Source organism: Dioscorea cayenensis, chromosome 6 (genome assembly GCF_009730915.1).
Source record: "Dioscorea cayenensis subsp. rotundata cultivar TDr96_F1 chromosome 6, TDr96_F1_v2_PseudoChromosome.rev07_lg8_w22 25.fasta, whole genome shotgun sequence".
NCBI lineage: Eukaryota > Viridiplantae > Streptophyta > Magnoliopsida > Dioscoreales > Dioscoreaceae > Dioscorea > Dioscorea cayenensis.
In genome coordinates, this window is record NC_052476.1 from 20,262,355 (window position 1) to 20,277,190 (window position 14,836).

At 30.6% G+C, this 14,836-nt stretch overlaps 1 protein-coding gene across 1 annotated transcript; it reads right to left on the reverse strand.

The window, feature by feature from the left end:
- Window positions 1–1,922: 1,922 nt before the first annotated feature.
- LOC120263776 (protease Do-like 2, chloroplastic) lies at window positions 1,923–10,696 on the reverse strand. Its single transcript, XM_039271753.1, is given in 21 exon segments — window positions 1,923–2,181; window positions 2,183–2,373; window positions 2,456–2,516; window positions 2,596–2,646; window positions 2,847–2,918; window positions 3,006–3,030; window positions 3,119–3,204; window positions 3,281–3,368; window positions 3,578–3,681; window positions 3,978–4,034; window positions 4,338–4,417; window positions 4,624–4,723; window positions 5,244–5,302; window positions 5,429–5,495; window positions 5,635–5,712; window positions 6,878–6,985; window positions 7,709–7,753; window positions 8,509–8,572; window positions 9,322–9,395; window positions 10,014–10,067; window positions 10,300–10,696. Coding segments are annotated over 21 exon segments (1,914 nt in total). The 5' UTR covers window positions 10,693–10,696; the 3' UTR covers window positions 1,923–2,124.
- Window positions 10,697–14,836: the final 4,140 nt, after the last annotated feature.

Sequence of the window (14,836 nt, forward strand, 5' to 3'; positions counted from 1 at the left end):
TGTGTGTATGAGAAAAGCACTAATTATTTCTCAACCAATGAATAATTGTACAAAGTACAAACAAAGCTACCCAATAACAAATTAAGCATAATTCTTATTTATCTTAAACCTCACTAAACTTTTTTTTTCTTTTGCAAATTAGTTAACAGTCATCCTCAACTTTGAACAATCCCTTCCAATAAAGACAAAACCTAAACCTAATAATAATAATAAAAAATTATTATTATTATTATTATTATTATTATATATTCACACACACACACTCCTCAATTTCAGCCATCAATCAAGGATCCAATAATATCACTCATAAAACACCATTTTTAAAAAAATTTTAAAAAAAAATCCTAATCCTTCTCATCACTTCTTTTAAAACCTTTCCTCACTCACACATCACAACACAAAACACACTCCACCCAAAAATGATTTGTTCCTACAAACTCTTACCAATATTCATGATAATAACTTCATTTCTCCTCTCAAATTTCATCACAACCACTTTGTGTTATTATATTTCCACTTCACCATCTTTTCTTCCAACCTTTCCCACTCCCTCTTCTTCTTCTTCTTTGCCGGCATTGTCACCGGAGATGATGCCGGAGTTTCCAACACCGGGCCGGGCCACACCGGACAATGCATTGCCAACCATTCCTTCAACACCAAGCCCGCCTGACCCGGATGTTTCCGGGCCTGAGTTTGCTTTTGCTCCTTCTGGTCTCTCATCTACTGCTTCAACTGAAAAATCACTACTAAGTTTACACCGGTCTGATCTTTGTTTTATTTTACTTGTTGTGTTAGGTATGTTTCATTTCTTTTTATTTTGATTTTTTTTTTTAAATTATTTGGATTTTAGAGTTTGTGTAATTATTAGTTTGTTTGCATTATTTCTTGTTAAAATAATTATTTATAATAAATTTTAATAATTATTATAGTCTATGGACACTTGGATCTCTTGCGTCTAGGTGAAAATTAGGGGTCAAATTTATGTATATCTCTCGACATATGATTTGTTGATATTTGTGAAAAAAATAACGTTGCATAATTATTTAAAAAATTTAATTTAAAGAGCTATTTGTGTATGGTGAAATTAATAGAATTGGGAAAAACTAAATTTTTAATTTCATATTTTATGTAATTTATGAATTTTAGGAAAATATTAGATTAATTAATGAAATTGAAAATAATGATGAAATGGTTTGGTTAAATATTGTAGTGAATAATGTAATGTTGATTTAAAAAAAGAACTATGTATGATGAAGATGATGATAATAATAAAGAACTAATTAGATGGAATCTTTTTATAAGCCAATAATAATGCATGGCTACTTTGTAGGTTTGCTCTGATTGGTTTGTTGGGAAAAGCATTCCTATTATTCACTCTATGATTGCTTGCTTTTCATCAACAAAAGCTTGTGACTTTATCATTGTTTTCTAAAGATTTAAAAATGAGTGTTTAGGAAAAATCTGAAAATTTATTGATTAAAAAAAAGATTATTCATTAGTGAGATTGTCCTCTCATCACTTTACATTTTTTTTTTTTCATTTTTTATATAATTAATTCTAAATTTTTTTTAAAAAATTGTCATATATATATATAAAAGGTGTTCCTAGATTTTAAATCTAAAAACATTCACGTCATCCAACAACTACGATCATCGTAAATATCATCAAAATATTGTTTTTACAATGTCTCACAGTATTTATAAATAATAAAAAATATATAATATTTATATAAATAAAAAACTATTAAATGATAATTCAACAGTTATGATTAAACATTTCTAAAGAATATTAATTTAAGGACGGACTCTCTCTGTATAACGGCTATAGCCTCTTTTATTGTTCATTCTAAAATGTTCACAACTTTCAGAAATTAATATTTTTTTTTAATCGCAAACAAGAACTTATTTTATGTAACTATTGAATAACAAAAGCTGAAAATGCATTGCATAAAAGAATGAAAATCAAGTAATCTCTCTATTGATACAACGTGATGGAACCAAATTTCAAAAAAGATGAAGCAAATAATTATAGTACAAACACAGAATTGGCAAAAGAAAATACTCATGAGCTTAAGCTCTCATTAAAGCATCGGCGAAAAACTTCATCACACTCTCGAGAAATTTATCATGCCCATAAAAGACCATCGAAGCCGATTTCTATGTTCGAAACAGGGCTATCACCGAATTTCCTCATTCACTGCTTGTTTATCTTCTGATTTGTCGTCGATGTATGGCTCAGACAAATCAGATGATCTTTCACATGGAATTCCATAATCCTTGAGAATGCACGGTGAGGCTGCGGTGGCCACCGCCCGATCCAAAACCACGAGGAAATTGTCTTCGAACTCGAATATCAAGTATTTGTCTTTGCAAGCTATTTACAAGTCGAAAGCCGGAACATAAGAGATCAGGTTGATTCGGAAATGGTAATGTTAATGTTTGATTGTTGTACTTACAGTCCACAAGATGAGCAAGATGTCTGATGTTTCTTATTTGAGTTCCATTTAACTTTAGAACCTGAAAATTAATGTTGAATTGATTTGATTTTTTCAGTCTGAATGAACAGATTTTTGGAAAAGACAGGAGCGGAAAGTACCTGCTGATTGGCCATTTCTTCGTATCCGATATTTGCATCATTTGCTAAGACCTGAAGTTTGAGATATATCAAATGTAAAGTACCAAGAAAGTTCAATTTGAATTTAGTAAAAAATATTGTTGATTTCATGATGCTTAGCATGTTCATTTGAAAGTAGAATAAAATTTTCAGATCTGAAAGACCAAAATACGAAGACTTTGGTAAAAGAAAACAGATGATTTTCCGAGTAGCGGTTTTTTATTAGGCGGTACCTGTGAGAGGATCACAATTTGTTCTCCTTTGAATCTTGCTAAAGAGTAACGAGCCTTTGCCAGTAATTTTAGCTACAATAAATGACGACACATTAGTTCATATGTAGTTCATTTTCAGAAACAGAGCCAAATTAAACCAGTTGAATTCTATAAACATACCCCCAATGAATCTTCGCATTCCTCTCTGACACATATAGCAAAGAAATGAAAAAGATTTGTCATTTTTCGAGCAAAAACTAAATGTTTAAGTTCAGCAAATTAAATGAACTTACTCTATCAAGGGTTCAGAGAGTGGCGTAAACACAAGACCGGCGATAATCAAATATGACGGCTGCCCACCTTCAATATGAAATGGCACCTGCGAGAGAATTTGATGCATTATAATTCATGTTAAAGAAGTGTCAGCGGTCGAAGACAAGGTGCTAATTTCTCACTAAATGCACACGTGGATGTAACGTGACCGGAACTTTCATATATGTTCCTTCTCGGACAATCCCAAGCTCTGCAACATCACCAGAGAACCTGATGACATGAATAATAAAATGTCCCTGAGCTTATACTACACCCTCACAAGAATGCCAAATAAAACTCGAGAAATTAGAAATTTTAGTGAATCAAATTATGATAGGGCGAAAAGGAATGAAATAAGAATGAGATTTTAACAATATAACAATGAAAAACTGAGTGCTGGCATATGAAATTGAATAACAGCAGGAAAGTTGATGCATTACTTCTGACTAATAAGATAGCGGAAAGCAATCCGCTCCGTGGATCGAAATGGAACAGTTCCTTCACACCCTACATGAACACCATCAAAGCTAACGATGACATCCCCCTGAAAATACATCACCTCAAAGAATTATATACATTTCAAAAAATGATTACATCCGCTTTGTCATTCAGCTATCCTGAAATGACATTTTTATAACATTAAAAAAAATTGTGGAAAAAAAGACACTTTGCAAAGTATTCTGTTATTCTTAAAGTGAAATCCGAAAATAATATCAAATGGGTTTAAAGCAATCACAATTACTCATGCACCAAAAAGCTGCTTCTGGTTAATAAGAAATTGCCAGCATCAATATTAGTAACACTAACAAATAAGGATGAAAAGGGGTAGCAATCTAATACCTTCTTCAAAACTTTACTGGCTGCTGAAGTAGGCTCCACTCTTCGTACCAAAACACCCTTCATTCAAAAGCAGATAATAGAGTGTAAGCATGCCAGAGCATGTGTTTCAATGAGACAGAATTAGCTCATAAAAAACACTGGGTACAAAATTGACTACTTTAATTACACCATTCATGTAAAGAAAAGTAACATGCTGAACAGGAAGGCCCCGTTTTATAATCTCACTCCCACAAGAGCACAAAGAAATTACAAAGATTAATTTCCTGGAAAGCACTGGCAAATGTTCTAGAATTTTAGCTATAAAAATCTGTAAATAATAGCTTATTGTAAGACAATTTCTATTAGCAGCATAAACCATACCTCATTGGAGGGAACCTTCAGGCAAGAGCGTAATGCCGGATTCTCTAATTTCTGAAGCAATACCCCTAGGGAAGGAAACCCTGAGATTTACACAAGCAGGAAATAACAATGTCAGAATATATGTATATATATATGTGCTAGGAATTATGGTTATACAAAATACTTGGGTCAAACACGATTTCTTGTTTTAATATTATCCTTAGTATGCTTTAAAGTAATTATGGCATAACCGTGACACTCAAATTTAACATTAAATTAGAGTTACAATACTAATTATTTTGCTTACCAGTATATTTCCCATTTCTTTCATAATCATTTAAGAAATGGGACACAACTGTAGTGGGAATTACATATCCTATATTCTCAGCATCTTCCGATCTGTATACCTAAATGAAGCATCTAATAAGAAACAAATAAAGTGAAACAGTAAATTAAAAATAACAGAGCATGCAGTAGATACTGTATAACTTTCGACAAGGCAAGTTATCGACTATTTACGAAACTGCAAGGAATGGTTAAGCAAAATATCAAACAAAGAATAAATGCAGTAAATTTCAGAAGCAATAGGATTTGTAGAAAGGAAGAAATGGAGAAGTGAAGGCTTACCAACTATCGAGGAACTATAAAGAATTTAAGATGCTAGTGAAAGAAATATCTGACACTACCATAAAACTGTAACAAAGGATAAAGAAGCAAGTGACAATGAAATCAAGCCCCTAGTAAACATTCAACTGAAATCAATTGTATTATAGTGCACAGACGAATAATTGTATCAATGTGATTCTCTGAGGCATATGTGACTTGTATAAATCAAGCATTAATTCAATGCAACAATCTTAAATTTAAGAAAGCCAGATTCTAAAAAATCTAGCATCTTCGGGCATGCTATTGCAGATTAGAATCTACCTGAAATGCAACTCCTATGCACTCTCCTTGGTCATTAAAGGCCGGACCGCCGCTATTTCCTGAAAGAAACATAAAATGAAGCACCATAGGAATGACTAATTACATAAGGCACAGCTAAATCAGAATTACAAGGTCTTGAAAGCAATAAATCTTAAGAGAGAAAATAAAAGAAAAGAACCAGTAACCAGGATTTATTGCTGCATCTATTTGAATGCCAAGCAGATCAGAGGCTCCATGAGCATATGAAGTAACCTGAAAAGTAAGATATACATCAGCAGTAAGCTAACAACTGTTATCTGAGATTAGATCATGCCAGCAACTTGAGATCAATAAGAGCATTGTTTAGTTCAGACGTTTTTAAATGCAAATGGCTATGGTTAACAAACCAAACCTCAATTCGCGAAACAACACCCTTAGTAACAGATATAGTATCCCCGCCAAGTGGGTAACCAACTACAGTTACAGCATCCTGCAAGGTACCAACAAAATTGTTTAACTTGGAGTTTGAGTTTCTACTTATTCCAAAGAAATTAACAGATTCAAATCAATTGTTAAAAATGATATATTAATTATCTGATTATTTATTTTACTTTAGATTTTATATTATGTTAGAATATTATCCTATCTAGATTTAATTTGATTTATTAGTTTGTGTTTATGCTGTATATATCAAGTAGAGTAAAGAATAAATAAATTATGATGTTCTTTCTTCTTTATTTGTTTTCTATATTTCAAATTATTTAAATTTTGTCATAATATAGGAGACACTGAGACAGTGACATGTACTCTAATTAAATATTGATGCCCCAAATTTATATAGCCAATATTTTTTAGTTAGCATTCTCACAAAGAAAAAACACACATATGCATGTGCACAGGTGGCCACACACACACACACACATACATAAAAAAAGGCCTATCATTAGAAGTTAGGAAATGAGCTGCAAACCTATAGAAGTTCTGAATTTTGAAAATGATATCCAGAGGTGATTTTAGGCTCAAACAAGACCAAGAAGGTTGGTTGGGCCAATGGGAGATCAAATTTCCTCACGCAAACCATTAGCATTTTCCTTTCCCCAAAAAATACAGAAGCAGGGTTTGACTTTATGCAAATTATTGGTTTATGATGTCACCATCAGCTAAAGGCTAAAGGCCAGCTCTGCTTGAAGAATCAAAGTCATCCTTCTGCTTTCCAGGCTTTACTTTGTAGAACTGATAACGTTTTCTAAAGATACCAATCCAAGTCAAAAAAAAATTATCAAGATCTATTTTTTTATTATAATTATTTTTAATATCTCAGCCATTGGAACAACTCATGGGCAGTGTTATGAATTTCATCAACCTGTTGAATCATGAGTGAGAACATAAGAACAATCATATGGTTTTTATTATATATGAATCACATGATTTTATAAATACCCTTATTTATTCATCAAAAATGCTTGCATCACAAATATTTATTCGAAAGACCTTCGGAATGCAAGATTTTTTTCAATGTGCAAGCAGCAAGTCCTAGTCAAAATTGAATATACTAACAGTAGAAAGAATCACACAATCTTCTACTTTGTATCAAAGTCTTAATAAAAAAAACTATGCAGAAAATAAGTCACTGAGGAAGTTAAATGGCCATTTACTTGAAGGCAAGGCAGGCGTCCAAAACGAAGTGGTTCAGCTCCTATCCAAAATTCTTCGCTTTCCACTGAGAGCAATGCAATATCACATTCTATTCCTCTAGCCAAAACCTGTCAATCAGATTATTGATGAAGCTTGTTAGGTGATATCTTCCAACTATTTCGCACAAAATCAACCTTTTATAAGAATAAATCTAAAATAGATTTGTGAAAAGCCATCATTATTTAGGGAATATAAAAGAACAGCAAATGTCCCCAACTAGCTAGAGGCAAGCCTGAACAATTGAAGACAAAAAAAAAGATAATTACAAAAAGGCAAACATGAAACCAGTTCTACTATTTTTATCATCATGAAAGCATTATATAAACTGGAACAATTTCCAAATCATAAGGTTGGCTAGAATTGTTATGAATAACATATTATTGAAGAAACAATAAATTCCTATGGTCAATCATGATAATCATTGGCTATCATACTTCAATAAGAGCAAGAGATCATAATTGAAAACTTCAAAAACTAATCAGGTTGAAAACATATTGTTTTGAATCTTTTGTTTAAACATGAATTTCAAAAAATGAAATTAAAAAAAATAGCATCCATAATAATATGAGTAAAATAGGTATGAAAGTCAATATCATAAATAATAAATTTAAATTTAATATTTTGAATAGGGTTTTAAATTAGAAACTTGGGTAGCTAGATACAGCTTTATATGAATAGTACAACTCACTAAATCCTTTTATGTTGGTTGTGGAATTTTATTAGAATATATAGAGGACAAGGTAATTTCAAAAAAACAATTTTTTTTCTCCAATTAAAGAAAAAAAGAATACCTTGGCTACAAACTTGGTGTCATCTCCCCTTCTCTTCACTTTGACCTGTATTCACCAAGGCAGGATACTTGTAGAAGAAATTAAACTAAAGAATTTCCTTCTATTGTATGATAAAGCACAAGAACAAACCTACTGTGTGCTAGAACTAGTTCATTACCAAAAAAAGGGATAACGCAATTGTCATTAAGTCAAATGAGTCCATGTGTCCACATGGAGTGCCATAACATGATAGCATGATAACTATTAATTAAGCCTTCAAATTTCACAGATAAGTGATGCATTTGTGAGTTAAACAAGCAGAGAAAACTACAAGATTAAGCAGGAATTCAATGTGAGACATAGATAAAATGATGTTCTGATTCACAATAATGCTTCATGGTAAGAAAAGATTAAAATACATTGTCCTCCAACCCCCTTAGCTAGCATCTTTTTCTCATTCACATTTTCGTGCATTAGAAATTGCATCTCTTTTATCAAGACTAAACACCTTTGCTTTGTATCCTGGATTTTTATACTATATTGAACATACCAATTCCTGCTATATTTCCTTGCCATCCTATATTATCAAATATGGTATATACATATATGAGTTTCTTTCATATGGAACAGGCGTAAAATTCATCAAATATGGCTGAAGGGATAAAAATATTCATCAAAACAAATGCATAATTTCAGAGAAACAATCTCTATGAAAAATGGCAATTGATAATTGGATAGCCTTGCACTTCGTACAAATCAAGATTTTCATCATAAAGTTATAATAAACAAGTTATCTCATGCATTCTAAATTTGACTAATACCTGAGTATCATGGTCAACACAATGAGCATTTGTCAAAAGCTTTCCATCACCAATCATGAAAGCACTGCAAATCCAAGAAATCAGTTCAGAACTAGTACAAAGACACTGACATAGCAATATTTGAGAACTCATTACATTGAATCAAGAAACTTCTGAAAAAAAAAATATTGTTAACAAAAAGGACATCCAAAAAGGAAAAAAAGAAATCTGCCTCAGTTACATGGATAGAGCGAAGTTCTCATACAACCAACAAGATAAATATTTTCTTGCGAAAAAAAATCTAATGAGCCACCCATGTCACTCATTCATTGTTTTAGCAAGGGGAAGTAGTTTATTTGTTCTGTCAAAGCCTGATTTCTAAAAGCACTTCAAAAACCATAAGATATAGTAATGATAAGGGTCATGTATCTACTTATGGAATACCCAATAGTTTAAGTATTACATTAACTAGTCCATACCCTTGTATGGGATTTCTCATAAAACTTCTGAGAAATAAATGAAAATTTGATAAATGTGAAACAAAATTAAAAGCTATTGCAGTCAATGATTAACACTATACATTGTCAATAAGCCAACAAAAGCAGTAGCAAGAAGCCATTTCGTAAAATCAACTAAACCAATAAACTAAGGCACTGATGATATAGTTAATGTGGGATCTAGGACCTCGTTATTAGTCAAAACTATTAATCTAAATGTAACATACAAATTGATCCAAGAACAACTAAAGAATAATGGAATTTAAACAACTAACAAAATTGAACTGCATGAAGAGCAAGATAGACATCAATATTAGTTATAACAACCAAGACATGCCTTCCAGTACTTGTAAATTGCCGTTGCTTTTGCCAAGGAAGTGAGTAATCAGGGGGAGTATGTGTACAATAAACCTACAGAAAGACAAAAAGAATAAGAAGTACACAAGTCAAGATTGATTCTTGTTCGCATTAAGAATTAAAATAGCACATCATAGTTTATTGCAATTAATGATGTGAATGAGACCATCAGGTTAGAAGAACAATATATTTGCATTATGGTTCATACTAGTACAATTACTTTAAAGTAAAATCCACAATTAGTGTGGGTATAGCATTTAGCCAATGACATGGTTTACATTGCCAGCAATGTCTCAACTAAAATGTTACATTAGCTAATTATGTAAAACAGGCCACACAAGCCAATTTTACAGCACTGGATTTCATTTAAAAGTAGAAGAAATTCAAACCACAAACATAATGCGATTCAGAAATTTTCAAAACAACAAATACATTAATAGTAAAATTTTAAATTCCAAAAGCTCTAGAATTTCTTATCACATAAGAAGGGCCAAAAAAATTCTTAATAAGGTGAAGGGAGAGGTTGTTTCTTGCAAATATAAAGTAAACTGGTGATTCTGATCAAAATAACAAACTCTAGTTATATTGAATATAATAAAATACACCACCAAGTTGTCTTGCCCCGAATAACAAACTATTTAAGCATCAACCATTTGAAATTCCAAGAGATACCTTCACAACAGCATTCAGAAAAGCTGCATCTTGAATATCTCCTATATCATTGACCTGACATGCAACAACCTTCAGTAACCATTAATCAAAACAATGCGAAACTAGAAAAAGCCAAAGTCTTTGTGATCAGTATCAATTATTCTATTCAACAATCAGCTAATCGTATTTACACAACCCTAAAACAACAGCTACTTTACTTTCTCAGAAACCATTTCTCAAACACACAACTCCAACATCAATCATCAATGCACTAAAATTCAGAAGAAAAGAGAAAACCAAATCACACCTGAGGTTCCTTCAGATCATAAACAAGACCCCAGGTCCTTCTTCTGCGTCCCAAGAGACTTAAACGCAGCGCCATCATCCCTCCCTCTCCCAGAAAACCTCTTCTGCGACACAGCTTCAATCTGCCATCAATCCAAATCAAAAATACAAAAAAACCAAATTTTTCTCCCACAAACCAAAGAAAAGAAACAAGAAAAATCCAACATCTCTCCTTGTTCGGGAAAACCTCGTCTAAGTTTTCCCGGCTCGAAGCGCCACGGCGGAGAGAATGGCGTTTGTGGCGTGACCAATCAGAGCAGCAGGAGAACCTAGCAGTCACCATTGCTCTACGAGAAATCGGAGAAGCATGGGAGAAGAGAGGAGGAGGAGGAGACGGAGCCAAGTGTGCCGCCATTGATGAGCAAGCGAGAGGAGTGAAGACGGAGACCAAAGCCTTATCTTTCGTGACATATTTGAAAATAACCCCTTAAATTATAAATATTTAGGAAAAGTCCTCTCTTTGATTTTTTGTAATATTTTGCAATTAAACCCGTATAAATATCGCTATCTAATAATTAGTTTTAAATTTTTTTAGTTATCACGTTATCTGAGTGAGATATTTGCAAATAAGCCTTTAATTTGTCAGTATTTAGTAAATAGCCAAACTTTGGTTTTGGTGTGTTTTACGTAAACCCATATGTTATTTTTTTGTAACATATTTTCATGTAAGCCCTTCTTTGTGTGATATTTGCATATTAGTAATTAGTTAAAATATTTATTGATTTGCGACAGTACTATTGTTTCCGAGGGATGCATCCTACCATAATGGTAACAGGTCATTGATTATAAATACAGGTTTACAATTTAAACTCTGGATTTGGTTCGATGATGGCGTAAGGGCAAACCTTTGTTATTATTTGTGTGTAACTCCTAATTATATATATATATATATATCAATATGTGCTTGTCTCATTCTTTAAAAAAATATTAAATTATCATAATATTTGGTGAGATATTTTCAAGTAAACTTTATTTATCAATATTTAGGCCTTGGTTGGATTAGCTTCTCAAAAAAATTTTTTTTTTTAAAAAAAAATTTAGTAGAAGTGCTTCTGGAAAAAAAGTGTTTCTCCAGAGTAAGTTAAGCATTTTTTTTATATTTTGTGTTTGTATTAGTTTTTTTGTAGGAGCAGAAACAGTAAAATAAGCTAAAAAACAGCTTTTTTTTTATAAGCTGGTTATGATAGTTTTTTTACTGCTTCTGCTTTTGCAGAAAAGCTAATACAAACAATTTTTTGAATCTAGTACTTAATTTATAAAAAAACACTTCCGGGTTTTCCAAAAACTAATCCAAACAAGCCCTTAGTAAAATGCTAGTCTTTCATTTTGAGGTGTTTATATCTTTATAAAATATTTTCAAATAGACGCATGTAACATATTTGCATATAAACTTTTAAATAATATATATTTAGTAATAATTCTTTTTTGCGCTTTGTTTTGTTTTGTGTTTTTTTTATAAAGAATCTCAAAATAAATAATAATATATTTTTTTTTTTACACTACGCAATAAGTACTCCCATTTAAAATTTAAGTCAAATATATGTGGAGCTCACTCGTAAGCTTAATAACGCCTTGCGTAGGTTTCAATCTCAGGATCCCTCCGAAATGAAAACTTTACGTAAAAAATTTAGTACCACGCCAAGTGATCATTGGTAAAATAAATAAATTTAATAAATCAAAATGTTTTAGTTGCATGGTTTTCAATTATAAGCAACATAACTTAGGGTCCGCTTGGTTAGAGGTAATGACGTATATGATTGAAAATATTGTAATAATTTAATATAACTATATATAGTTGAGAACTCTCATTGCCGAGGATAGTTTATTAAGTAAAATATAAAAAATTCCAAAATATCCTCCTTGACAAGATATGAGCGACCCATCACCCGGCTTCATTTTCTCATTGAAAATGTGGGAGTTTGATTTCTCATGACTTTTTGATGCGTGGGAGCTGTGATTATTATTGAAAATCCCTTTTTTTTCTTTTTATTTTTGTTGGTTTTTGATTTGTGAGACATGGGGTATTTTCCATGCTTGAATCAAGACTTAGAAGAGGGAAAGAAGAAACCCTAGTTTAATGGTGTGTGTGTTTTCATCTATCTTCAAACCCCAGCATGAGAGAGGAAGGAGATAATTTTTATTTTATTTATTTATTTTTTTGCACCATGTGTTCTTTTAAAATTATTTAAAAAAATAAAAAAAGATATATTTACCCGAAAAAATTATGAGATTACCACACATATTTAGTAATTTAAGATAGACATCAAATTTGATGGTAATAGGATTATCAATTTTTTTTTATAATGTTTTCAGTTTGGTAATTTGATATTATCATCTAGATTACCACCGGTTAAATACTAAATGTGATAATAATTTTCCACGTAACACATAGTGATCTTTTTATATTACCACAAATCAACGACCCCTTAAACATATGATATTATTAGTTAAGATAAAATTTGTGAAAGACCCCTCAATATATGATATTTACTAAAATGAAAGAAAATGCTCTCATACTCCGAAAGTCAACTATCTCATTAATAATTAAAATTTAATGTTTTAAATCATATTAATTAATTCAAAATTTAATCAGAATCATACAAAAGTTGTTGTATAATTTAAATTTTTCAGAAAATTTTAGACATGATATCATATCAGAATCCTTTTTTATTGCAATAATAGATTTATGTTGTATATATTATGTATATTTTATATATTTTAAATATTGATAAAATTACAAAGTGAAAGATGCTGCTTAATTGTAATATCAGATCATTTTTAACTAATTAAGCATATTCAAGATAACTCATGTTGCATGCTTTTTCCCAATAACGTGGTTTTAGTTGATGAAATTTAGAAAGGTGTTAACTTGAAACTAGAGTCATGGAGAAACACTCTGAATAAAATTAAAATATTTAAAATGTAATTCCAATGCTAAAGCAAAGGAAAAAATTAGGATGGAAGATACTGAGATTAGTAAAAGTAAATTTTTTTTTTATATAGCCTCTGTAATTCCAGAGAAAAAAGAAACCTCTAGAAAATACACCAATAGAATTAAAAGCAAGTTAAAAAAATGGAGAGGTTAAATACCATCTATTTTAGAGTTTTATGTGATTATAGAATACCCACGAATAACTTGTGAGAGTGTTAAATAGTAAAAAAACAAAAAACAACAACATTTTCAAGTTGATTAATTAAAATAATGGAGTTATTCAAAATATATCAGAAGTAGCAACTATTGTTGACAAATTGAATGAGGGTGACCTGTCAAATGTCTCATAAAAAAATGAAGGTTCTTACGGTGAAAGGTTGTAGATGAGAGAAAATTAAACCTAAAAAATATCTAGCACAAACTCCCTTTGATGATATAGCAGAGCTTTGGTTTATCTAATTTTTTTAGCCCTGATAGAGCTACATATAAACGAAAAAGTTTATGTATCAAAAGCAGAGGATCTATTAAACTAGTAAAAGTGTCATGTCATTAGGCCATTGGGTTATTTGTTTAATCACAAGGTCAATTAGATCAATATATGTTCAATTTAAATACTTTAAATAATTTAATTTAATATAATATTCTTGTTTATTTAAACCAGTCCGCTCACTTAAAAACTATCTATTCACATTATTTTTTTACTAGGTCAATTGTAATTTTGGTCTAATTAGAGAACCATACCAATTCTAATATTAGTTCACTGGTTCAATTAATTGGACCATCGGTTATGATAACATTGGTTATTATTGTTGTAACTAAAAATCAAATTAATTAATTCTAATAAAAACTAAATACTTTCATTAAAAATTATTTTTTTAAAAAAATAATAAATATTTATCAACATTAATATTTAAAATGAATAATTAAATATGTTCACTTTAAAAAAATTCAAATTTTATAAAAGAAATTGCTAGTTGTGCTTTTAAGAACAGTACTTACTACTTATCCCAACCAAACATAGTAAAAACTTTATAAAAGTAGTTTTTTACAAAATATTTCAAACAAATGTACAAAACCAAATAACACATGAAAATTAAAATAAAAAGTTTTGAACTAATTTGAAACTTAAAAAGAACCAAAATGGAAACCAAAGACTAGTTAAAAATTAACTCTGGTTCACTCATGATAGTTAGGAGCCTTTGTTCAGCTTTTTGAAACCCAAGAATATTCTAGAGAGTTTATTTGAATTTACGTATATGCCCCAAATTAATACCCTTGACCATATAATTTTGGGATATTCAGTTTACCCCTCATTTTTGTCTTCATTCTCTCAAGGAAATAAAATATAATTTTTCAAAAAATATAAAACTATATATATATATATATATATATTTTTTCAAAAAGATATCAAATGGAAACTAATATTTTGAGCAAATAAATCCAATGTACACGTAATTATGTATTTTTTTAGGCGTATATATGTAAATTTGTACATAGAGCATTCTAGAGTGTCAAGAAAGACAAATATAACCCTGAACAATATTACTTATATGTCCCTCACACAACT